The sequence below is a fragment of the Anas acuta genome, chromosome 4 (assembly GCF_963932015.1).
Source record: "Anas acuta chromosome 4, bAnaAcu1.1, whole genome shotgun sequence".
NCBI classification, from domain to species: Eukaryota; Metazoa; Chordata; class Aves; order Anseriformes; family Anatidae; genus Anas; species Anas acuta.
Window position 1 is genome coordinate 15,332,410 of NC_088982.1, and position 25,431 is coordinate 15,357,840.

The following is a 25,431-nucleotide window of genomic DNA, read 5'->3' on the forward strand; positions in this document are numbered from 1 at the left end:
TAGATTGAATATGGATTTGCTTGATGTTAGGACATTTACAACAGCTAACTTTCTGTATTTAACTGCACCTCTATAGCCTATGCTACAAGCTGGTTTTCTCAGGTGGTATCTGTTCCGTTGTGATTACCTGCTGATTTATAATGAAACATTAGATGGGAAGGTATTAGTATTGAGCAATCTTATGAGCATTTACGAGAGGAAATATTTCAAAGCAAGAAACATTTTAAATTTGTTTGCTTTAATGCTCAGGATGGTGAGCTCTTTATGTAGTACTGCATGCTGAAAGAGTAAGTGGGAAGTGTTGTTACACTATGGGAATATCAGGGGAAAAAAAGGTGGTTGCTTTTATTGGTGACATTGGAAAAAGGCATCTCTGTGGTGACAGACTAACCTGAAAAGCCAACCACAGAGATAGAGTATTTGCTAAAAGTACCTTGGTTTGTTATTAATGCTGGTGGGAAGCTAGCACTCAGTGAAAGTTCTGTCCTTTTTAAAAGCTGCAATACTACAAACAACCTTCAGTAAGTGTGATAAAAATAACAATTTAAGTATCTAAAAGGCAGGTGCTGCAAAACCTAATTTTTAGGTATGTCCCATAGAATTTGATTCAGAGCCCTGTTTTGGACACTGAAGCTCTCTGTACACATGGAGAGTCTGAGTGCAATCATGTATACAGGTGGGGGCAACCTGAAGTTGGAGCTTCCAAACTGGAGCTACTTGCAGCTAGAAAACAAAAGCACTAAGAATGGCTTCTGGGAAGCCATGGCTGCTTCAGACTCTGTCACAACCTGTCTTTCTTTGTAAGAATTGAAGGGCTTTCTCCAAATGTGTGGTGAAGAGAATCACAGCTTGGACACTTGTTGAAAAGCTTGCAGACTTCAGTTTCCTCTGCTGAAGGGGATTCAAACAAATGTTTCACAGTATCCCTTTAGTTGGAGCCTTGGAGGGAGAAACACAGAAGAGGAGAACTGATAATCTATAGATTTGTAGTTATCCCTTATTTTCTCATTTAGAGTTGTAGTCACTACCAGAAGGAGCAGCAATGCCAGCCCTTCATAAAAGCAAAGCAGTAACATTTTAAAGATGTGGGACACATCTTTGTGTGCTCCAACAGCGGATTTTAGTAGACTTCATTTTAGTACCCTCGTATCTCTGGATCCCAGTAAGGTTCTGACATGAGCCAGGCTGGAATTCCTCAACCCTCTTAAGACTAAACACTTCTAGATAAAACTGATTTTTAGCTAGTTTTTCTCTTCTTAAGTGATAGATAATTTTCCAGCTCATTTAACATGTACTTACTGAACTGTGCCTAACATTAATATTTACAGTTTTCATTATTTAAAATAATGAAATGAACCAAAGGAAAGCTGATTTATGTTTTAATAAATTATATATCTGATAATTATATATCTGTTACAGCTCAAGCTGTAAAAAAGAGTAAAAACTAAAAAAATGGGTTTTTAATGACCTCCCTCAAAAGTCAAGAAAAGATATTGTGGAATGGTTTCACTTGAGTACATCTTTAATTGTCAACTCCATCTTAGAATCTGTCTGTACCAACTAATAATGCAAGAGTATAATTTGTTAGGGTTTTGGGTGATTTTCCCTATTGTAGGGTTCCCACCTTTATAGTTTTAATGCATTGAATTTTTTTTTAATGACTATTGAAAGCTACTATAATTCACCATTCGGTCAGTTTAGGAAGGGAGCGTTAGAGTTACCATCACTTAGAGATACTTATAGTTGGTTGTGCTATGAAGAAAGGTGTTCTGCTTCAAAGAGAAGTTACTGAACTTCCTAATACAGGAATCGCTGGATAAGATTCTGTGGTCTGTCATGCATGCCAAACTTGAGTGGTCATCATGAATTCTTTCAGCCTTAAAATCTAATGGAATCTGAATAGAATTTAGGCAACCAAATGCAATAGAACACAGTGGGAATAGGCACCTGACCCCTTTACCCAATACTCTTGAAAAATTTCAGCTATAATTGTTGATGGGTTTCTTTAAATGACAAATAAGTATTAAAGAAGAATGATTCATTTCTTCAGTGTCCCCATCTGCTCATGTAAATCAGGACTGTTAAGGACAAATGGTATTTTATCTTATCATAAATTTCTGGATTGTGTTTAAATATAGGAAGTTGGTCTAGTAGGTCTTTTTTTGTTGTTAAACAACATAAATAGTTTTAAATCAGCTCAGCAGTTTCAGTTACTGAAATAAGTGCATATTTGATCTCTGGAGTGTAATTCAAATACATGTCTAAACAGAAATGATACGTTGACTATCTGCACGATATCACTTGCTCACAATTTTGTAAAAATATGGCATCAAGACCATATAACTATAATGGCAGAAAAAGTGTTTACTTCTGTCTGCCATATCTTTATCTCTGAGCTGATTTAAGTTGCAGAAAGGTTTTTTGGTGTTCTTTTGTTTGTTTCTTTGACAGGTTCTAGTATGCAACTTAAGGGATGTAGAAGCAGAATTTTTTAACTGTAAGAAGAGGGAATATTTTTGTTAACTACAGCAGTTAAAGTTGGAAGGTTAAAAGATTATTGGACTCCATTCGACATATAATCCTTCTTGCATGTGCTACCTAATTCATGTTTTCTGAGTGTATCCCTTGCACTTTCTCACTTACATGAAATCTGTCAAAGTTTCTGGCTAATTAGGTTATCTGCCTTTACAGAGCAGAGGATACAAAATTATTTCTGTATGACTTACTCTTTGAACAAGTTCAGGAAGGAAGGAAGTGTAATCTCTCATTTTTTTGCTGTCATAAATCAAGTATAACTACAAGTGACTGGCCTTCCCCAAAGGGCTGTCTCCCCTGCAGTTATTTATTTCTCTAAACACAGGCACTAATTATGTAAATGTATATATTAAATCCATATTAAATGTATATAGTAAATACATATAAAACTATATTTATAACTATATCTCTAAATATATATAATGTGTATAGTTACACACACACCACATATAAGCAAGCATGTATGCTCTGAAGGGCATACATACAGTATGTGCATGGTATTTTAATAAATAGATAAAAATATTTATGATATTGTATAATTTCTCATTGCTCACCTTATAATAAAAGGTTGTTTTTTTTTTTTCAGTGGAACAGTTTTCAGAAGCAATATCTAGCCTTTGAAAGACAGTACTATAGAAATATTTATATGGGGAGATTAAAATACTGAAGTTTCATGAAGCTAAAAAGGATACCATTAGTTCAATACCGTATTTGTAGTGATTTGGGAAGCAGTCTGATGAGAGCCTGTACCCTTCAAGGCTTTGTAGCTGTTGTTATTAAAACAACTTATCCACTGTGGTCATAAACTCTGGATAAAAATAATCAAAAATAACGAGTTGCAAAACCATAGGGGTTGCTATCAGTGTTCACATTTATTGCAGCAGTGCCTACAGATCGTCTGAGAATGGGAGCAAAGTTTTCTAGACTTTATAGACTCAGTTACAGAAAATCCCTGGCCAAACTAACTTACAATCTAAATGGACAAAACAGGTAGATATTAGCAGAAAGGGGGGTTGCCATATGAGTAAAGTAAATAATGTGACAACATCAAATACAATTATTTTTCTATTTTCTCTGATATCATTGTTATTGCCTAAGCAAAGAATGCACAGATGAACTTCGGAGTGTCATTGTAATTTCTGTTTGTATTGCAAGAAATACTATTTTAAGCTGAATTGCATTGTGGAGGGGTTTTTAGCATTTTAATAGCCCTGCTGTGTTTATCCCTAAATTTACTGATATTTTAAAACACACAAAGAAAAACAGTTCAGGTGTTCTGTAACAATATATTTTTTGTATATCAGATTGCCTTAACTATGAATATATAAGAAAATAGCTGAGCTGGTTTTGTTGGCAAAAAAAGGAGCAGGTCTAGAAGAAAAATCACTAAGGCTTGAGCTAGAAATGCTTTATCAGTATGCATTTGTTGAGTATTCTTGGAGAGAGAACATGCCACATACTGTGGGTGTGAAGCACTTGAATTTTCCCTGATTGCTCCAGTTTTATTGGGGGGAGAGAAGAGCACAGGGTGTTGGACAAGGGCTTGGTGACGCCGCTGCTAATGCTGCCTGTGAGTCATTGTGTCCAAGAGTCAGAAAAGATCCCTACATGCTGCAGCAGTAGCAGAGCTGCTCTCTTGTCAGTGCCTGACTTCAGATGAAAACAAGTCTGAAGTTAGACATTAGTCCCCCTGTGCTGCATCAACTGATAAGAGAACTAATCACATCCTCTGTTGAAGAATATGTTGCTTTTTGTGGATGCTATTTTCATATAGGAAATCTGAATGTAGCTGTTCCCAGTCTTGTTGAAACTGGGATTTTCTGGTGTTGGATCACTAATGAAAGGTTGGAGGGTATGAAAAACTCTAAGCAAAAGACTGTTCTAATCCATTGTGATTCTTTCAGATGGAAGAAAATAAATTTGAAAGCAAGTTCAGTGCAAATTGGCTAGGAATATACTGAATGTTGTGTAAGAAATCAAAAGTATTAAGGGAGAAAAATGCAAGAGAGATTCTCAGAATTCCATAAGCAATCCATTGAATTCCTAGTAGGAAAAAATAAAGAGAATAAAAATTATATATAAACTTATTAAAATTTTTGAAAAATCCCCATGTAAATGGCAAATACCAGCAATATAAGGATTCAATAATATGGAAATGGGACAGTGAACTTAATTCATGAGTCACTGACTTTGTGAGGCTGCATGCCTATCAGTGTCTCAGAACCAAAGCTGCATTTCAGGAGAGATCGGTGCGTGGAGTCCCAGTAAAATAAATAAATAAAAAACTAATGGGAGGACAGAGTGATCTGTGTTCATGAATGTCACGGTAACATGGTTTCTAGTGATCTGTGTGGATATTTAACTGCAGTGCTATAATGATTAAAGTAATCTTTCTCAGCTACGAAGTCTGAGAAACAGGAATTGAAAATACTTTGTGGAAACGTAACTAAAAATTACACATAGCTTGATAGTTTTTGTATTAGTAATCTGCCTATTTTTAGTCACCCAGCCTTCAAGCTGAGGAGCAGTCAGTGCAGTCTGCTGAACTGTAGCTGTAAGATCCCTTTAAGAATCTTGCAAAACTCAGAAGTTAGGAAAATCTTGGATTTACTTGCAGTCGGTCAGAAACTGTTGCTTTGCCTTTGTGCAGTATTTGTGATACAATGCCATTTCTTGTGACTTGTGCCCTGATTTTGTTTGCTACCACAAGGAGTCTTTTGTTTCAAACAAAACCTTGCGGTTAATTTTCTGCTAGGTCTTTTCATGAAAAAGGAAGGTCATGGCTTATAGCATTTGCATTGTCACTGCGAAGGACTGTACAAACTGTTCCATGGACCAGAATGTTTCTGTGATTAATTTAATGCTGGCTACGTGCTTTTTAAAGTAATATTTTCCTTTTTTCAGTTGCAGTGCCCTGCGTGTTATTTAGACACTTCTGTAAGATGCAAATTGCGTTTGAGGAGATGAATTTTAAAGTTACCACATTTTATGCTTCTGTAATTAACGTGAAGTTAAGACCAAGTATAAAGGCACACTGAATAATTAACATTTGTGCAATGATATCGCTGTGTTTTATAGTATATTCCTTACAGCTGCTGCTAACATCAGTTTAGTAGTAAAATAGTGGGATACTTAAGTGAGACTTCAGTTTATTTGCAGTCTAATCTACAATTAGCACTGGCAAATACCAATGCAGATTTTTATTTATTGCTCACCCACATAGTTTTTTTGTATGATAAATATTTTCATATGTGGGCATAACACAGTTGTTTGACATTTTACAATTTGTCCTTTGTTTACATGCAGCAAGGAGTTATGGGCGAAGACGAGGTAATTCACTTCTGTTTGTTACAGTACAATTAATCCTGATGGAGCTGTTACTGATCATTATGATTAATTAATCCAGATTGTTGATTATAAACGCTTATCTGCATGTTTCCTTAATACGGGGGAGATGGAGGGTGTGAGGGGTGCAGTCTGGATTGCTTTGATCATTGATCTCTTTTTTAGTTTGAATCTCTTCAAACTAAACTCTCTTTCGGAGTTTGAATTCCAATTCCCTTAATCAGTTAAAGCACTGTACCTCTAATCATAATTTCATTCATGCTAATGGTAGCTGCTTGCAGTTGTTGCCCCCTTTACAAATATACCGTTTGCTGGTTGTTCTAACTCATCTCCCTTCGCTTCTGTGTAAGTGATAGTGTGCAGAGAAAAGCTAAGAATACTTCATAAACTTAGGAAGAAATCTAGTGAACAGCCCTTGGAAACGGTAAATAGATTTTCATAGTATAAATCAATATATGTTCACTGACCCCAGAAAACCAATACTGATTCAGCTATATGAGAAAGTCACCAGTGGTTGTTACAAAGACAAGGTAAAGTGTGCATCAAATCATAGAGATCTTTGGTAGCTTCCAATATTCACAGTATACACAGAATTTGTCTGTCTGCCTTGATCTCTGCATTGGTTCATAACGGGTTGCTCAGGAGGTCCATTTGAAAGAATAATGATGTAGACCACGTGTAATAGCACAACTGTCTTTGGAAAGTTTCTGGTAGACTTTGCTTAATCCTTTTCACTGTCATAAAACAAAAAGAAACTACTATTTAGAGGGGCTTATCCTTGTAATTCGGTCTTTGGGAGAAATTGGAAAGCCTAGAAAGTGACCTTTTTGCTTTCTTCAGATGGGAAGCATTTAAAAGTGGAGAGGAGGGAGAAAGAAGTGTTTGGAGTCAAACAGAGCATGCTGCACTGAGTGTGTCAGTCCATTGTCCTCAATGTCATCTTAGCTCTCTGAGGAGATGCAGTGCTTTTGGAAAACCTTTTCCCCACATTAAAGAAAAACTGATCTCACTGATACCTCTTTAAAACGTTTTCTGATGGTTTGATTTGTAATGGAAACAGAGCCTTCAGATTCTTGTTGTCCTTAGATTTTAACACTGGTCTGTGGGGAAGAAAATAAATTACTCTGAGGATTATTCTTTTGAGTTTCTTTCCTATATATTTGTAAGTCAGAAATGGAATTATCTAAGAATTACTTTGAGAAACATAAAAAATTAATTTTCATGGTCTGAAGAGATCATAGAATCATCATATGGGTTGGGTTATAAGGGACCTTAAAAATCAGATGATTCCAACCCCCCTTCCATAGGCTGGGACGGGTACCTTCCCTAAGTATAAATTGTGTGTCTGTGCCTTTTGTTGCTTGTTCAAAAAAAAGGGGGGAAAAAGAAAAAGAAAAAAAAAACAGCTTTTGTGGCCATATTGTAACCAACAAGTTAATTAGGATTGGCATATTTTTGAAAGAATATGACCACTTCTTCATATATGCATAAGACCTGAACATCATTCTTATAACTGCAAGTTTCATAACTTGAAACTCACATCAACACTACTTAGCTGCTGCAGTCTTTTCCTTTTTGGGTCGTCATAGCATGGTCCTGTTCCTCTTATGTCTAAATATATCATTTGCAAGAAGAATCTCCCTAGCTGCCTCTTCCAGCTGCATTAACCTTCTGTTTGTCCATTGCTTTCTGCCTTTGCTGCCCCATCGAACACAGGCTACGTGCTTCCAGTTTTCAAGGTGCTCTCCTGCTACTGTTACCCAGCTGCTGAACGCCTCCTTGTGATAGCCAGCAGGGATGCCATCGCTTGCTTCCCACCGTATTAGGTTATTTCCAAACATATCACCGTTTTTAATGGAAGGAAAGAGCACGCTCCAATTTCCTGGTTGCTGTGTTCCCCTCTATCAGATATGCACTTTAGACATAATTGTGAAATGCCACCATAAAGATACCACAGTCGCTGGCTTTGTTAGCGTAGCACAGTCCAGCAGTCCCGCTTCTGTTTTGGGATCCACGTGATGATTAAGTTTAGTTCATTTCTATCATCTTGTGTCTTCATTTGGTGTTTTTGATGTACTGTATTTTTATAGTGGATTCAGATAACAGCTTAGGGCCTACAGGCGTTATCACCACAACGTGGGTCATTAGTCATGACATTTGCTCTCTCTTCCTCCAGCCATGTCTTTAAGCACTTGATCTCACATGGTCTCATGGAAATTAATGACCTTCCTACTGCTCTCATCCCTAGCTGATCTGCACAATTTCTGCAGGTGTCCCTAGGGCCAGAGGTGGGATAAAAGGTACAGGTTGCAGTACGAAGCACAGCTAGGATACTGCAGACTCTAGACTCTGCCCCCTGCTTCTGCCTATCCATTTGCAGTGGGTGAACTTGGAATAAATTGGGTATTTGAGGTGGAAAAGGAACTTGTCTCTTATGTCCCAAAAGTGTGCTAGGTTGTTTTTTTTTGGTTTTGCTCTCTTCTTTTGTTTTTGGAAAGCAACTGAATTCCAGAATGCTTTAAGTAATAATGACTTAAAAAGTGAGAGAGAACCAGAAAAATTGCATTTCAGAATAAATGATGATGTGGGTATTTATTTTTCTTCACAAAAGTGTTTCTTTTTGGACTTTCTGCAGTTCAGACTAACTTATGAATTTGAAACTGTTATTAATCCTTGTTGCACTAAAGCAGTGAAAGCTTGAATAACCTGAATTCATAACCTGACCTTCGGGGTCTTCTGTTTTGGAGTTCTCTAAAATTTGCAGATATGAAAGCGGTTATGTGTGTGAAAGTAGGATGGAAATATCACGTTTTTACTCCCCTTTGCCATCTGTGTGTCAGTTTTGATCACTTTGCAATTGCAAAGGCGTCCTGTGGGCTTCTTGGATTTCACAGTTGCAACTAACTTTTCAGTTTGAACATTCATTTCTACTGGGGAGAGACATAGAACAACAACCCCTGGAAAGCCTGGTTTGCCTTGTCCTCAGAAAAGGGTAACTGTAGTCTCGCTGCAGACTGCTACATGTTAGGAAGCACCAAAAGGCTCCCCTTTGCAACTGTTGTAAAATTGAGAGCCAGTATAAAACAGCATTGACTCATTTTTCAAGTGTTGCATTATGCACATTCATTAAAATTCTCTCCTGCTTTCACAGAAACTGATCTGTTTGTGCATTATCAGAATCAGATAATTTCAAAAGAAAAGAGAAATCATACCTATTTGAAATGTCCTACTGTGTATATATTTTTTCATTTCCCTCAGGTCACTTAAAGTGTAATTTTTAGACATGCAGTAGTCATTCATGTGATAGAAGCTATCACTTTAACCTGAAGCTAAACCAAAGGCAAACTAATTAAATTCACTTAAGCAGCCCTTAATATGATCTCTTTCTATGTAAGACCCTCTATTTAAAAACAAATTATTATTATCTTACTTGATGCAGCAGAGTAACTTCAGTATACTGTAGCATGAGGTATTATGCTTACAGAGATGTCAATCTGGAATTTCCTTTTTAAAGTTTTAACATATTTTTCATTATCTTAATTTTTCTTAAACTAATGTATACTTTTCTAATTGCTTGTTGTTTTTATTTTTACCTTCAAGACTGCTATTCCCCCATTGCCCATTCTAAAATTACATAATTAAGTACTTACACAGAATTGTTTTAATATATGTTGTTATTTTTTTCTTTTTAAGGCCGTTCTTCCCTCTTCCCAATAGACGATGGTTTGCTGGACGATGGTCATAGTGATCAAGTCGGAGTGTTGAATTCACCTACCTGCTATTCAGGTCACCAGAACGGAGAACGAATTGAGCGTTTTTCTCGGAAAGTGTTTGTTGGAGGTCTTCCACCAGATATTGATGAAGGTGAGCTAGAAGCAAATGAAGTTTGGAGGGAGGGAAAAAGAGAAAAAAATAAATGAGTTAATGAAAGTAATCCACCCAGCAAAATAATGTATAATAGGCTACAACTAGCCTCTTCTTGTTTTGTTTTTAATGAGATGAGTATGTTGATGGGTATGTTACGCTTAGTATCGCTCGATGTCATCCATTCCTTTTGATTTTGAGAAGTTTTATTCATTTCTGATTCCACACTTGCGGATTGCAGAGTTCCATATGATGCCTGGAATTTGTTGCTTATGCTTACCTTGCAGTGGTATGAGGAATGTATATACCTTTCTTATACAGCTGAGCCCTTCATAGCATCCTCTACCTCTACTTTTTCATCTATTCACAGGAAATGCCTATTAGTAATTGAATTTCAAACTCTATTTTACCTGAGCATCTCAGAAGTGGTTTAGAAAAGTTAATATTATTCCTGTTCCGAAACAGAGAAACTAAGGCAGAGGAAGGTCAAGTGGCAAAGCCCTGTGTAATGCATTGAATACAGAAGATACCACGGAAGTCCAGATTATTATGTGATGCAATTGGAATTGCTTTGTATAATAGTGCTGATTTGAAGTAATCATGCTGTATAATACTAGGTTTCTCCTGTGCAGATAACTGTAAATTGTGTGCTAGCTTTGTAATGTAAACAGAAGTCCGTTTACAAGGTTCGTTGTAATCCTAGACTAACTTGCATACCAAGTAAGCTGACTGTGGTTAATTATCTTTCAGGCATGGGGAGACCGTATTTTGGTTTCATCTTCATGACAATGCTCTCCGGAAACGTACTAAATTATTTCTTTTAATATACTTCAGCTTTTTGGTACACTTCAGCTTCAAACTCAAAAGTGCACTGTTGCTTTTAATACAAATGCTAAACACAGACACATGGAGATACCTTTTCTTTCTTTCCTGTTTATATGCTGATGACAGGATGCAACCGAAACAAATAGAGTATATTTGTGTTTGCTGAGTTACTACTCTTGTCGAGTTTAGGGTCCTGTTATTTTTTCTCATGACTAAGGTTCTTGCAGGCAGTGACAGGAAGCAGCAGCTGGTGTAGAAAGACATCATGCAGGGGCGTAGTAGATCCCGCAACAGGCCTGTTCATGGTTATATTAGAAGCATTGCGAAGTAGATGATTTTAAGTTTCAGTGCTCAGTATCTGCTGGAAACTATCGTGCTGATCATGGTACTTATTATCTGAATATCTGCCTACAAAGGTCTGGAATGTAGATCACTAAACAAGTTATTTTGATTGTATTCAAACCAAATCCTGAATATAAAAAGGTAATACACCAGTTTTCACCACTGCCTTCACTTGTCCACATCCTTCTGAAATCAGCTGTTGCTGAGCAATTAAAAAAAAAAACAAAAAGTAAGCGTAAAATCACCAGAAACATTTTGTGTAAATATTAACACTTAGAAGATGTTTCTATTTACGTTTTTTGCTTCTCTTTTTCCACGAAATGTCAACCTTTGCTAGAAACGAAGATCACTTGATAATACTTCTTCATTTAGTTATGTCGCTGATTTTAATTTCAACTGTTGTGCCTCTTTTCAGATGAAATTACTGCTAGCTTCAGACGATTTGGGCCTTTGGTAGTAGACTGGCCTCACAAAGCAGAAAGCAAGTCCTATTTTCCACCAAAAGGTAAGAGAGTTGGAAGGTGTTGACCAGTCATTGAGTGTAATTCTTAATCTGGGAAAATATCTCATCTTTTTCCAAAGGGTATAATGCAATCCCTGTGAACAGTTAATTCTACCGTCTTAGTGCATGTTCAGACAAGGCTCCTTTACATACCAAGTATAAAATAGAATTGTTTTAGTGCTATGCCTTGTTCAGTGCAGGTCCACTGAAGAAGCTCCCGTATTCTCATTTCCCAAATACTAGATCAGCATAATATAGTTGTATGTGTCATTAATTCTAAGGTCTGTATTTGCATTTCTAATTCCTAAAACTGAAATTTGATCAAATTTTAACACTAAATCTTAGATTAATTTTTTTTGTATAAAGTTACAGACAGTATTCAGGACATATTTGAGTATAGTATCCAAATATTCAGTTTTATGTTTATTTCAATTTTAAGATGTGAACCTCCTATTGAAATGCTAATTATCTTTATTGAGAATTAGGTAAATAGTGATTTTAGCTATTTTTAGTATTGCTCTTTGAGTAATATTCAAAATCTAATCTCAATGTTCAACAAGCTATTCTGTACATTTAAGTAATCTAAATTTATCTAGTTTATCTCTGTACAGGTATGCTCACGTATTAGTACATATAAAATAAATGCAAAAATCTGATCCAGAGGTTATTCATTTTGTAGCAAATGCAGCCATTCCTTCCTTCCTTGGAAGTAATGAATATGGGCATACAATGCCTTTATAAACTGATTCTTCAGTTATTTATCTGATCATCAATGCTGCCAAAAAGACAGGAATATTTTCCCAGATCGTCATCTGAAGAGTTAGGAAAGGAATTGAAAGTACTTGAATAGTTATTATGAACACCATATGGAAATTCAAAGACAAAGAGACTTTGGCTTTTTTGATTGTCAGCCTGATACACAAAACTACTGTCTAACTAAATTTAACTATCCTAAGGAGTACAGCTCCTTTCATAATTTACCAAGAGAAATTCTAGAGGAACTGAGGGAGAGGCAACTCACAGAGTCTTTGATCAATATATCGAAAAGGAAAGGTCTAATATATTCTTCACTGAAAGGAATGAGTTCTGGCAATAATTTCCAAGGAGATAGTCCTGTCCCAGAATTTGAACATCTTAAGGATACGTTTCCAGACTTCCTGGTTTAAAAAAGCTCTTTGTATAGCTGGAAAATGTATTATTACCATAGTAAATATATATATTTATGTATATTCTAAGCGGACCTTCTTAAAAGCAGAGAATGTAGATTAAAGCTTATTTAATTAAAATTAGTCTCTTGATGTAATTAATTCAGAAACGCATACAAAGCGTTGATTTCACCTGATTAACTGATCCTTATTTGAAATTTGATAACAATTAAAACTTGAGTCTAATTATCAGTTTACTACAGTATTCAGCATCGCTTTGTAATGTGACAGTAGCCTGGCACATTTAAAATACAGCGTAGGTTTCTCTTTGTAGCTACACTGGAAATATAATTTACTATTAACTGTTGAACTGTGTTTATATCTGGTTCTTTCACTGCACCAGATAGGAACTGTGATTATTTTGCTATAAAATATCATAGAAATTTGTCTTACATATTTGAGTGTTACTTGTTCAGGCAAGGACTGTGTATATATATTTAATAAGATGTCTAAAACTGATAAAAATAGGCTAAATGCTAAGAAATATTTGAGCCTGACCAGTAATTACCAATATAAGCAACATATATTAGCAGAAGGACTTCAATTTTTTTGCACTTTTAATCTTCAATGACTAGTTTATTACCCTGCATGGAGCTAATCCAATGTATATCTATTTTTGTCCAGTCTCGTTAGGTATTTGAAATAGTATTACTCTCCAAAGACATCTCAGCATTATCTGGTTCTGGGCTATTCTACGCAATAGTATTCTCTGTGGTGAAGAGATGCAGCCTGTTTTTTTATTTGTTTGTTTTGCTTTTTTTTTTTTTTTTTTTAATATTCTTGTTAAGTTTTCCAAGCTGTGCTTCCTTCCAGGCTCTCTGCTTATGGAAAGTCCTGAGGGAAGGCCAAGTTAATAATAAGTATTTCTTTGCTTGAAGAAATACAAAAAGTGTACTGATCAGTCAAGGCTGGCTGCCTCCTGAGAAACACCAACTGTCTTTTCTTAACTAATTACGTTTTGTATTGGTTCACCACAAAATTGGGCCTGAAGAAAGCAGGAATTTAAAACACTTCACACTAACTTTAGAAGGAAACTCCTTTGTGAAGCAGAAAAAAAAATGATTATGTTGAGATCAAAGTACAAAGTCAGTAAGCGATCTGCCAGCTGTAATCAGGAATTCCTCCCCATCTACCTTGTCATTGTTTATCATAACTCCTGTTATTGGTGAGTTGGCAAATACACTGTTTTATGAAACCTCACACGTGTTCAAAGCGACCTGCTGAGGTGAGGACTCTGTTCTCACGGTAATGAAGCTCACAACCACGCGGTGCCTTGAGGATATGCTGATCCAAAGAAGGCCTTTCAAAGTAGGACCAGTTAGTTGTTCGTGTGTTCTGTACTATTTACAGTCTATATAACGCGAAGGATAATCTGTTCTAAAGAAAGAGTAACTCCAGCTTTTTCTAATTATCTGGGTGTTCCCATTGCATTCTCTCCCAGTAGTCATGTGGTAGCTTCATTTATTCAAGGTTATGAACTGCTAATTTACAACTGACTGAAAAAAAAATAGGTTGAAAATGTTCTGTTTCTAGTTTAAGGAAAAAAACCCTAGGTCCATCTGTGTTCTGCCGAACTTGGTATCAGCTTATTCGATGTCCCTGGGTAGGATTGAGCCATGTATTCAGGCTAGTAGCTGTAGGTGTCTTCATGTGTGATTAGTGTCTGAGCTTCCTTTAATCAATGGGAATCTTGCCAATAGAGTCACTGGAGTATAGAGGGCTATTCAGGTCACTGTAACATAAGCACATTGTGCTCGATTCATTTACCCAAACTGAGGATATTGGAAAGATTTACACAGGGCTGGCAAATGTGGAGAGGTACCTACTGAAGCCCCATGCCGCTGGGGAGCAGCAGCTGGAGGTTAGGCAAAGTACTGCAGGGATAAATCATGCCCGACACCTCCGTGTCCTACTCAGTCAGCTGAGTCACTGCCCAGACACCCCTGACTGCATTAACTTGGTCTCTGCTGGTGAGAGGAGGAGCTTTCTGCAGTGGCTGTAGAAATATGGAAATTGGGGTTTGGATATTGACGTGAATCCTGCATCACCATCCCCTTCTTGGAAGGTGCCTTTGCTAATAGCTGCATTGCAACTGTGTCAGTTTGCACTTTCTTCAAGTGTAATTTGGAGCTAATTCTCAATCAGAGATGACTAAACTGCATAAAATATTTATGCTTTAAAGATTAATTAATATGGTGATGAGATCTCTTTAAATAGGAGTAGATTAGAATTCACGTATCTTCGCAAATGTGAGTTGTTCCCATCATCAAATGTACTTGTTAGTATGAACCTGTAGCTTGCGCTGATTTTTGCTGTTTTGAGCTATGGCACCGGCACCCTGTGGGCAGGAATTGCACTGGCACTAAGGCCATTAGCTCTCCTCTGGGGACAGTCTGTTGGAACAGTAGGACCCAACTATAAAACAAAATACAGCTCTGCTGGCTCGTATGGACAGTGCCATGCTGCTGTTTGTTTTATTTTGTTCTAATTCTTAAGAACGTTTGGTAATACAGCTAGGATTCTTCAATTTTTTTTCTGATGGGTTTTCTATTTCCAGTATCTGCAGATACTAGGGAATGTTGTTCTACAGCCAGTTATAGTCTCCAGAAATATTTCTCTGTTCTTATAGGTAATTTTCTGCAGATGACATTATCAAAGTCACCCCTACCTGTTCCCTTTGGAAGAAGCAGTATTAGTAACACTTCCAGCAAAATGCAGAGGAATGTAGTCATCAGTTAGTCTAACACTAACAGGGGTTACCAGAACTTTGTCTGCCACAAAAGACATACATGCTGGTACACACGAACAAGACATTTTTATAAGACTTGCTTCATCCAATACTTTTCACTTGCAAACCATGTACAAACCCTACAATCGGTCTCGGCAAGTAATACCTGATCGTGACCTGCTACTGTCGGTGTACACATGACCCAAAGGCATGAAGCTGCTTCCTTCAGAGAATCCGATTAGAGTAGCTTTTCTTTTCCGTTGTAAACAGCCTTACGTTGCCACTGGATATGAAGCTGTTAGTTATATGGCAGATGTGGTACACCAGAAAAATAAGGAACTAGAGAGTTAAGCAGTTCTATGGTAAAGTACCTCTTATTCTTCACCCTACCTCCCTACCATGTTTCACAGTTCCTATCCCACATAGTAATTGTAGTTATGTACTACTACAAACCCTTCTCATTGTACCTATATGCAGACTTTTAACATACACAGTAGTTTGACATATGATAAGAAAGCAGAAAGAGGTGAGAGTTAAGTTTGTGCCATAGAGTCGTTGGCATCTGGTAGCTGTAGGAAGAAGAGTCCTAATTTCCTAATTTATGATACCTAAATGAAGTACCTAAGAGTGTAATTTCCCTTTGCAAGCTCTTTCTAGTTAATTAATAGAGAGCCTGGATGTCTGGGCATCTGTGGTGTTCTTTGCAGAAGTCTGGCTAACGTATAATTGATCTGTGCCCGGAAATGTGCCCTGGTACAGGACAAGTGACAAAGAGTGGTTTGTATGCAGTCTGTGCGAGCCTAGCCTGCCTTCACTGGGAGGCATTGGCTGCGTATGTCTATAAATGCTGGACCTGGAGCAAATTATATTCTATAGCCAGGTTTCTTCACCAAGAGAACTAGTTATTTCCTTCCAGGCTGTACTTTGGGGCAAACTACATGTAAAATGGCTTTTAAGTCATCGAAGGACAAGAGCTGTGCTGCAAAACCACAGCCAGACCAGTTTGGTACTGAAGGCTGTGCCAGGTTTCTCCATGTCTTCAAAAGGGGAATAGAACAACATAGGTTTCTCTGGTGCTTAAAATTAAGTGGGGATAACACAGGCTTGTTTTGCAGATAGTGTTGAGGAAACAGTGTATAATTCTGGTTTTGCTTTCCTTGCTTTTATTTCAGGTGTGGTAGGATGTAGTAATCATAACTGTTCCCTCATCAAGTTGCTGTTGGAATTGTCTATCTCTTCACAAGCCCGCAGCTAAGCATATTAATAGCTTTAGACATGCAGATGTAGGTCGTCTGGGGACACGGACTATATTTATGTGTCAGGAGTTATATGGCAGTAACCTTGATATGCTTTATTTAGGATAAAGAGTGATGAAAAATCAGCTCCCAGCAAATTATTTTGTGCACTGCTGGCTGCGAGTCTTTGTATGATGTCCGTTCAACCCTCACCTTGGTTAATCAAGTTTTTGTGCTCCCATCGCTCTTGTCCTGGCTCTCCATTCAAACAGGAATGTGTTTACTTGGCTTCTGCACAAGCGAGGAGAGTTCTGTGGGTCTGGTATCACTTACCTGTGCCAGTCTGCACACACCCTGATTCAGTGAGTGAGTTTTACATGGGCAATATGTGAATTTTAAATTGCAAGATAAATACGGAAAGTTATACGCATTAAACAGAGATTTTGAGTCTAAGTAATTACTGGTTAAGCTTAATTTAAACAGATTTTTCATTGCTGAATAATATTTTTTAATGACAGTGGATTTCACTGGGAAATGCTTCAACCAGAGCTCAAAGATTCCATGCAGAATTGTTCAAGAAACCAGCTAAGATTTACACAAAAGTATAGCATACACACAGCCTCATCATGTGTCCCTTGTAGGCAGCTGTGGTGGGACCATGATATGAGGGATAAGAGAATCAGGTGTGGGTTTAGAAACACCAGCATACGCCTTTGCAGCTTTTTATTTAAATCCTACTTTTCCTCCCGTATTATTTATAATTAGTTGTACATTAGTTTCTCTGACCTTATATTCATCTTAACACATGGATTCATTAATGCTCATCACGATGCACCCTACTCTGGTTTTGCCTTGACCTACGCTGTTTGCAGTATGGAATTGCCAGGGATTAAGCAGTGCCTCTCAGAAAATCAGCATCATTTCCAGAAGGCTTGGTAAAGCAGCCACGCTCCCTCTTGCCAAGTCCATTCTAGAGCAGGTGCTTCAGCATTTATTTTTCCATCCAAGTAATAAAACATAACTCATGTGAAAATTCCACGCTTGCTAGTAACATCAGAAAAAAATGAGGATTTATGGTCCTTTTAAAGTCCATTTTTGTATACAACCCTAATTGCACTGCAGGGCACCTGTAAAGCAACACATTTTGTATGTATCATTATACTGTAGCCATTAAAACATTCTAATGTGTGAGGTTCTTTGCTTGGCTGACTGTTTTTACTGTAGCATTAAATACGCATTTTCATTCCTATTTTTGTAGTGTTTAGGAGGCTTGCTGGGTCACTTATGTAACAAAGTACTTTGATCTAATCTCTAGAATAGAGATTAGTTCTTTGTGCCAAGTCGGATTTTCATTGTACAATGTCTGTTGCTGCCAATGAATGATGCTCAGCATAAACTTCCAGTATATGTTAGAGCAGAAGTGTTTGCTTTTATTTGATTATTAGTCTCCTTTGACAGGTGTTTTTTTTAAGGATAGGAGTATTTGCCTGGAGTTCTACTGATATATCAAGTTAGCGCATAGGTGAAGAAGATGACTAATATCAAAGAATTTATTTCACTTTGTTTTACACTTGGAGTAAGCACATTTGGTTGGAGAAGTCACTGGCAAAGATGATTAAGAAAAGATGAGAAAAAAATGATCTTTTTTTTTTTTTTAATTTTCTCTTCACCCCAGGTTATGCATTCCTCCTGTTCCAAGAAGAGAGTTCTGTCCAGGCACTGATTGACGCCTGCATTGAAGAAGATGGAAAGCTCTATCTATGTGTTTCCAGTCCTACTATCAAGGACAAGCCAGTAAGTAAACAGTAGATGGCCTGCAGGCTATGGCTGCCATCTGTCTAAAGCTGCATTTGAAATGACAATGACGAAAATAATCAAAAGCAAACTACCATTGGCAGCACTCAACATCTGGAACAGTCATGATTTTAAAACTGTAGTGTTTTGAATTAATAGGATTAAAACAGAGCATCCGGACATGCTCAACTAATAAGATTATTTGATTGTTAACAGTTTATATAGGCTGATGAACACATATCCACATTGTAGTGAAACTTAGGGTAGCACACCATTTTCTTTAATGCACCATATAAATATACCATTCGTATTTAATAGGTTCAGATCCGTCCCTGGAATCTAAGTGATAGTGACTTTGTGATGGACGGTTCCCAGCCACTTGATCCTCGAAAAACAATTTTTGTTGGAGGAGTCCCTCGACCATTAAGAGCTGGTGCGTATGAATTGTGACTGTTTTTAGAAGTGGGAGATTATTGGAAATAATTCAAATCATGCATAATTGCATATAGATACATATAGATAGTTATAGGTATGTAGATATAAAAGACTGCCTTGATAGTTATAACCATACTACAGTATTAATTGTTTTCATCTGGTGTTGCCTAAAAATTACTGTTCATCTTTTAGATTTACTGGAAGCTGCTACGTGTCTAAAGCTGTAGAAAATACATTCATCTTATTAGCAAAAGTGCTATTTTTTTATATTTAAAATAATGCTGCAAAAACATCTGTACCATGCTCCATGAGTGGAGCTCTACTTGTACTTACTTGATATTGTACATCAGCTACTCTTCTGCTACTCTCAGGTGGCTAACATGGATAAGGAAAAACATAGGTAATGAGTAAGAAATAAAGGGAAAAGGGAAGAAATTCAGACAGCTAGCACAGTTGCTATGTCACAACGCTATGCAAGATTGTGGGACTCTTTCTAGACTGTTGAAGTGCACGGAGGAAAATTTAGTTATTTCTGTAGCTGTGAAATGGTTGATCTGCAACCCTTGACAGTTTGCTTTGTGAGATTGCCTGCAGTAGATTTTTACAGTATTTTATGGAGGCCTTCCTAGTAAGTAGGTTAAAGTGAATGTTGGAAGTTGAAGCACAGCATGCAGAATTTCAAACCCCAGATTCTTTTAGAATGACTTCTGGACTTGATTAGTCTTCCATAGTTTGTACAAAGTTGTATTCTTACAGAAAAATGAGCTTTCATATAGGAGGTGTGAGAAAATCACGAAGTGATAGCGCAAATTTGATGGGTATAAAGAATTCTATTTTTTTATATCTTGGACCCACAATACTAAAGCTTTTCTGTTATTTCACTTTTGAGACTATAGCTTTGACTGTATTACAAGCTCTGTACATGAGCGTAAACGTAGTATATTCCAACTACACATTAATTTTCTGTAAATTCAGTCCAAATACTCAAGATTACTTTGCCGAATGTCTGTGGTAAATTTAATGGGCACATTCTTATGTTTAGCTTTGCAGTTGCCTGTATATGTGAAAATGAAACCTTTATGGCACTGTGAAATAAGAATCATGCCTTCAGAAAAGCAGTAAAACTTTAGCAGGCTTTTCGAAAAAATATTGAAAATCAATGGCTGCCGACAACTTTATATCCTAATACAGAGGATACTAATTCTGAAAAAAGTCTTTTCCACCTAAATGAATTGCAAAACTGAATTCAGTGTAAACTAATACTAGAGATTTGGTAAAACATGTGTTTGGGAAATTTGAGAATTTTGGTTCTACGAACTTGGGTTTCTGTGATGTGTCATGCTGTGGAGATTATCAAGCTCTACATGGCTCTTGAAAAGATGCTAACTACATCTTTAAATTCAAGGAGGACATAGAGCATGTGGACAGCCAAAGAACAAGGACCAAGGAATTTGTGGCATGTGGATCTATTTTACGCAGCTTGCATTCCATGCCTGCCCAAAAAGTGTTTTGCTGTAATCCCTTGAAGAAAACTGCCCTGGAATTTCAGTTCCAGGTTATCAAGGACTGCAAGTTCTTTCAATTCCATTGTTCCTTGGGTGTATGTAGCCACAGCATGAAAGATCTGTCTGCTGAGTATTTCAAACTTAATTCATATGGTTTTCTATTTCTTGTTATTACTGTTACATAAGTTGTTGCAGAATTAATTACTAAAATTAACTTTTCTACTATTTTTAAATACAAGCATACTATTTAAAGTTTGTACAGTAGGAACAATTTAAGTGAATGTTATTTTGTTTCCTAATAGTGGAATTGGCTATGATCATGGACCGTCTGTACGGTGGAGTTTGTTACGCAGGAATTGATACTGACCCTGAGCTGAAATACCCAAAAGGTGCTGGACGTGTTGCTTTTTCCAATCAGCAGAGTTACATTGCTGCCATCAGTGCTCGGTTTGTTCAACTTCAGCATGGCGATATAGATAAACGAGTAAGTTACACAAAATTTGTTTGCTTGTTTTTAGATATTTGAGAGCTCTCAGGGTGCAGTGATGTTGCATTCTGATTGGCTTTTATGCCAGCTCCAACATCTCTTTTAGTATTCCTGTAGCTCCACAGGTCCCAAGAGTTAAACCGCGAATGCCCCTGAACAAACAACACGCATTCCACGAAGCAGCAGTTTGTTCCTTGGACATATGTTAGGCCATATGTTCTTTCCATTCTGAAGTTCCTGGTTTTGTTGTGCGTGGGCAAAGGATTTGAAAATCTTTTTCCATCCCTTATTCTAATGAAACCAAATACTGTGATAATTCCTCTGTCATTTGTAGGAAACTCTGTTATTCGTTGGTTTCAGACTAGCTCTGATTTGCAGCTGCCATTAATTTCAGCCATAATTATCAGTGCTCAGCACTTTGGAAAATCAATCAGACTTGACACTTAATATGTGAAATGTCTTATCCTTTCTGTTTAAGCGTGCCTTGAGTATTTACCAATGTGTGTTTCTGGTTGCTATAGATGCCTATCGCTAGCTGAAGTAAAACTAACTTCTAAGAAGACTAGTCCACTTTGTTGCTCTTAATTAGAAGTATGAAAGTAGCAAAGAAGACTGACATCTAAATTATGTCAGTTTGAAGTGTCACTAGTTCAGGTGTCAAGAGCTGCAGAGGTAGTCAGTGGTATTAATAGGTGTTCTGTTTAAAAAAAAAAAAAAAATGCCTTAGAGGAGGAAGGATTGAGTAAGTAGTTCAAGGTCCAGTCTCCTCTACAGATCAAAGACATAGGAAGAAGAAAGTAGTACAGTTAACTAAAGTCTGCTGTAGGGAGGTGGAGTGTGGCTTCTCTCCATTCACATAGGCAGAGCAATGGAGCCTTTACATGTGTCTCGGGTACCAGTTGCCTACTGAGATGAAATCCCCAAGCATGATCCTTTCCAGAGGGTGAGCAGGTCTGAACATGGATGGTCTCCAGATCCAGATGTGATGGCTATATTTTGCTGGTGGGACTGATGGTGTTCTTGTGACTTACAGCTGTGTTTGTTCTGTACAGACTTTTGTTAGTTTTTAGTTCTAACTTTTCACTAGTTCCATAACAGGAAAAATGCCCGTTATTAAAACGGCAGGCATCTGCAGCAGGCCACTTGGAAAACGGACAATTAAAAAACAAACAAACACATAGAATCTACCCTGAGTTATTAGAGTTCATAAGCACGTAATTTGAGTTGTATCCATGATACTTAATTTATGCAAACAGCAATTAAATATTTGAAGTTAAACTTCAATCACTATTACACCCCTGCCCCACCCCAAAATAACAGGCCCTACCCCACGTATAAGTAGTATCTGCAGATTTGGCTTTCTCTGTAACTATCTAAATGCTCATAGTTGCTTTTTTAATTCTTATGATTCAAGGATTCATGGTGTTTCTATAGTGTTCCTTTTCTAATTCTTGAAAACTAATTTTTTTTAGCAACTAGTTCCTTAAGCTCCATAATTCAGGCATCTTTGTTATCTTCCTTGATGTTTCTTCCTTCAAAATGCCTGCTGTCCCTGAGGTGCTTTATTTGCAATATACAGCAAGGCCAAATCTAAATATTTTATCAAATTTGTCTCTAAACCATATCATGATGGAGAGGGTTTATGAACTGTTCTCTTCACTTGCCAGAGGTTTTTCAATAATGCAATTTTTAAAGGATTTTCTCTATATCTAAATCATATGTTCAGTCCTGTTATTTATATACCTGTTTATATAGCTCTGTTATGTCCATTAATATGAAGAACATTTTACAAATGCAGGAGGCAACCCTACTTCAGGTTCTGCCTTCGTTTGAGATACGAATACACGCTGGCCAGTTAAGCAATGCACGACACGTTTCAGTACAATCTTGGAGGCAGACCATTTTACACTTCACCTTAGGGTAGCCTTTCTATTGCCAGTTGTATCCAGTTTCTGTAGATGTGCTGTCTTTCCACATTTTTTTCATAACTTTTTTTTTATCTGTGCAAAAGTCATTTTTTCATTGTTAAATTTTTGCAATGCCCCTATTTATCCTTCTGAGCTTCAGTTGAAAGTATTTATAGCATTTTTTAGCATATACCTTTTCCTACCTTAATAGGAAAACTTACTGTCACAGTGACTTTACAGACATTGTCTGTGATCTTAACTTCTTCCCTACCTAAGTATTCTGTAGCTTCTCTCCAGTTCTTTTGATGCAGCTATGTTTAGTTTCTCTAACAGATGTTTTTCTTCAGCAAAGTGCTCCTCATCCTGTTCCATCATATATGAAAGTTCATCTCCAAACATTTCATTGAAACTCATTTGGCGTTTCAGGTCCAAACAATTCTTTTAAGCATTGTTAACTTTCATATGCCAGCAGTCTACATCCACTTCATGTGATATTTCCATTCCCCAAAATATGTATCTAATACATTTGAAATCATCTTCATACTAAACTTGGTGTATCAATGCACCAAAGTGTGCAATTCGTGGTGCTTCATGCTTTCAGCAATTTTGAACCACAGTCAGAATTACTGCATAAAGTAGCTGGTTTTTGGAAAGTTTGAGTAACTTCTGATAAGGAAGGTCATCATAGTGAAGTAATAAGTAGAGTTTGTACTGAATGTATACTGTTGGAAGAAGCACACTCTTTTTTTCAGACGGATATTTGCTTGACATGTCAAGTATGCATCTACTTCTGAAGCTAGGAACGTGAAGACTATTCTTTTGCAAAACATTTGGGTGATGAGTAGCTGTAGTTTGTAGCTCTGGAAATACGATAGAAAAATGTCACTTTATTTTGAAGTTCTTTCTATTTCAAACATTCTGTCTGAGTATGGTACACAAACTCAATGTCTATGTGTAGGATTCTTAACAAGTAGTAGTATCTCAGGTAAAATCCTTGTACAGTGATGAGTTTTAGTATAAACTAGAATACCTCTTTACCAACAAAAGTCAGAAAATACTGTCTTTAAAAAAGAGTAAGGAAAATGTGGAAGACTACAATACATTCCTTAATAATGGAGTCAACTCATTTTGTGTTTTATTATGAAGTTCTTCTTCCTGTTTGAGCGCAGTCTGTAACAGTTCAGTTATGCAGAGACATAATGCAAATTTGCCACTGGACTCCTGCCACTTTTCCACTCTGGCAGTCAGATGAGTTTGGGAAAAAAGCTGTGTAAGACAGGTGTTCCTAGCAGTCTGTAGACATGCAAAATGGTCTTTTAAAAATATTTTCAGAATCATGTTGAATGCAAATTCCTATACAGCTCAAAGCCATAAAAAGGGAAAGCAATAGATGACCAAGATCTGAAGCTCCAAATCTGACCATATATTGACTGTATTAGAAATTGGGAATGAAATTACAGAGGACAGGAGTGCTAGAAGGTCTATATTCCAGTCTGCTGGAAGTACTTTTAACTTGCATGCAAGGGTAGTGCATGCAGAGACTTCTTGCTTTTTTAAAAAAAAAAGTTAATGTAATAATGGTTACATTCTTGTATGTTTATTATTTTCTAAACAGCATAAAATTGGGTTTCATTTTGGGTTATATTTGGGAACTGATGAGATTAGTTTGGAGAGCTTTGTACTTGCTGGTTTATTTTCTACACATACTTCTATTTTATCATTTGCCAGGAGTGTCTTTCCAGAATAAATTAAGCGGAGGTTCTGACGCAGACATTAATTACATATTTAGTGTATTTCTGTAGGTCCACCTTGAACTGTTTAGTTTTCTGGTGTGGATAGATCAGTAGCTGATAAATGGCAAACAGAATAAAAAACTGTGAATTAAATAAAGACATAAATGTAGCTGATTTCAGACTTTTTCTTTTCTGGCAAAGGAGAAAAACCTGAACACACTCAAATATCTTTAATCAGGAATAATAGCTATTAACTGGAATTGTGTCTGTTTTACTCCAACAGGTGGAGGTAAAGCCATATGTGTTGGATGACCAGATGTGTGATGAATGCCAGGGTGCACGATGTGGTGGAAAGTTTGCTCCTTTCTTTTGTGCCAATGTCACTTGCCTGCAGTATTACTGTGAGTTTTGTTGGGCAAATATCCACTCCCGTGCAGGACGTGAATTCCATAAGCCATTGGTAAAGGAGGGGGCTGACCGCCCACGTCAGATCCACTTCCGCTGGAATTAAACATGGTGAACCAGCATCTACATAAGGAAAGAAGGGTGCATGTGGCTTACTGTGTTTGAAGATACTGACATGCAGAAGAAATAAGTGCATTCTTCTGCTTTTCACCCCAGCTATCAATACATGCATCTTTATCAGCAGCCAAAACACTACAAGCCTCTTGTTTTTCACCAAAACCCTACATCTCAGGCTTACTAATTTTTGTGATATTTTCATGTTAAAATAAAATGTTTTTTTGTATTTTCTCCAAGTTATTTTTATATGTAAAGTTAAAACTAGATATGAGAATGTTTTTGCGTAGGGGCACACAGTCTGCTGCTATATTTAGTGGGTGAAGCGTGCACTTATTTCTAAACATGGGTTTTTAACTTCAAGATCTGCCCCAGTAATTTACCAAAGGTAGCAAAATAGTGAAGATGGAATATGTCTGCTACAAAAAGCTTATTTTTATTGTTGTTGCTATTTTCAGTGTATACATAAA

General features: G+C 37.0%; 1 protein-coding gene across 2 annotated transcripts in view; it reads left to right on the forward strand.

Moving 5' to 3' along the window:
• CPEB2 (cytoplasmic polyadenylation element binding protein 2) overlaps nt 1-25,431 on the forward strand; it is a 54,450-nt gene that overhangs the window by 25,753 nt on the left and 3,266 nt on the right. Inside the window, exons 5-11 of one of the 2 annotated variants that reach the window (XM_068679938.1) lie at nt 5,842-5,865; nt 9,574-9,744; nt 11,327-11,416; nt 18,257-18,375; nt 18,694-18,808; nt 20,618-20,799; nt 24,726-25,431. The exon at nt 24,726-25,431 is cut by the window's right edge and continues 3,266 nt beyond it. In XM_068679938.1, the coding sequence (XP_068536039.1) occupies nt 5,842-5,865; nt 9,574-9,744; nt 11,327-11,416; nt 18,257-18,375; nt 18,694-18,808; nt 20,618-20,799; nt 24,726-24,953 (929 nt within the window). In that variant the 3' untranslated portion in view covers nt 24,954-25,431. The remainder of the gene's footprint in view (nt 1-5,841; nt 5,866-9,573; nt 9,745-11,326; nt 11,417-18,256; nt 18,376-18,693; nt 18,809-20,617; nt 20,800-24,725) is intronic. The other variant, XM_068679939.1, reaches the window with a different exon arrangement.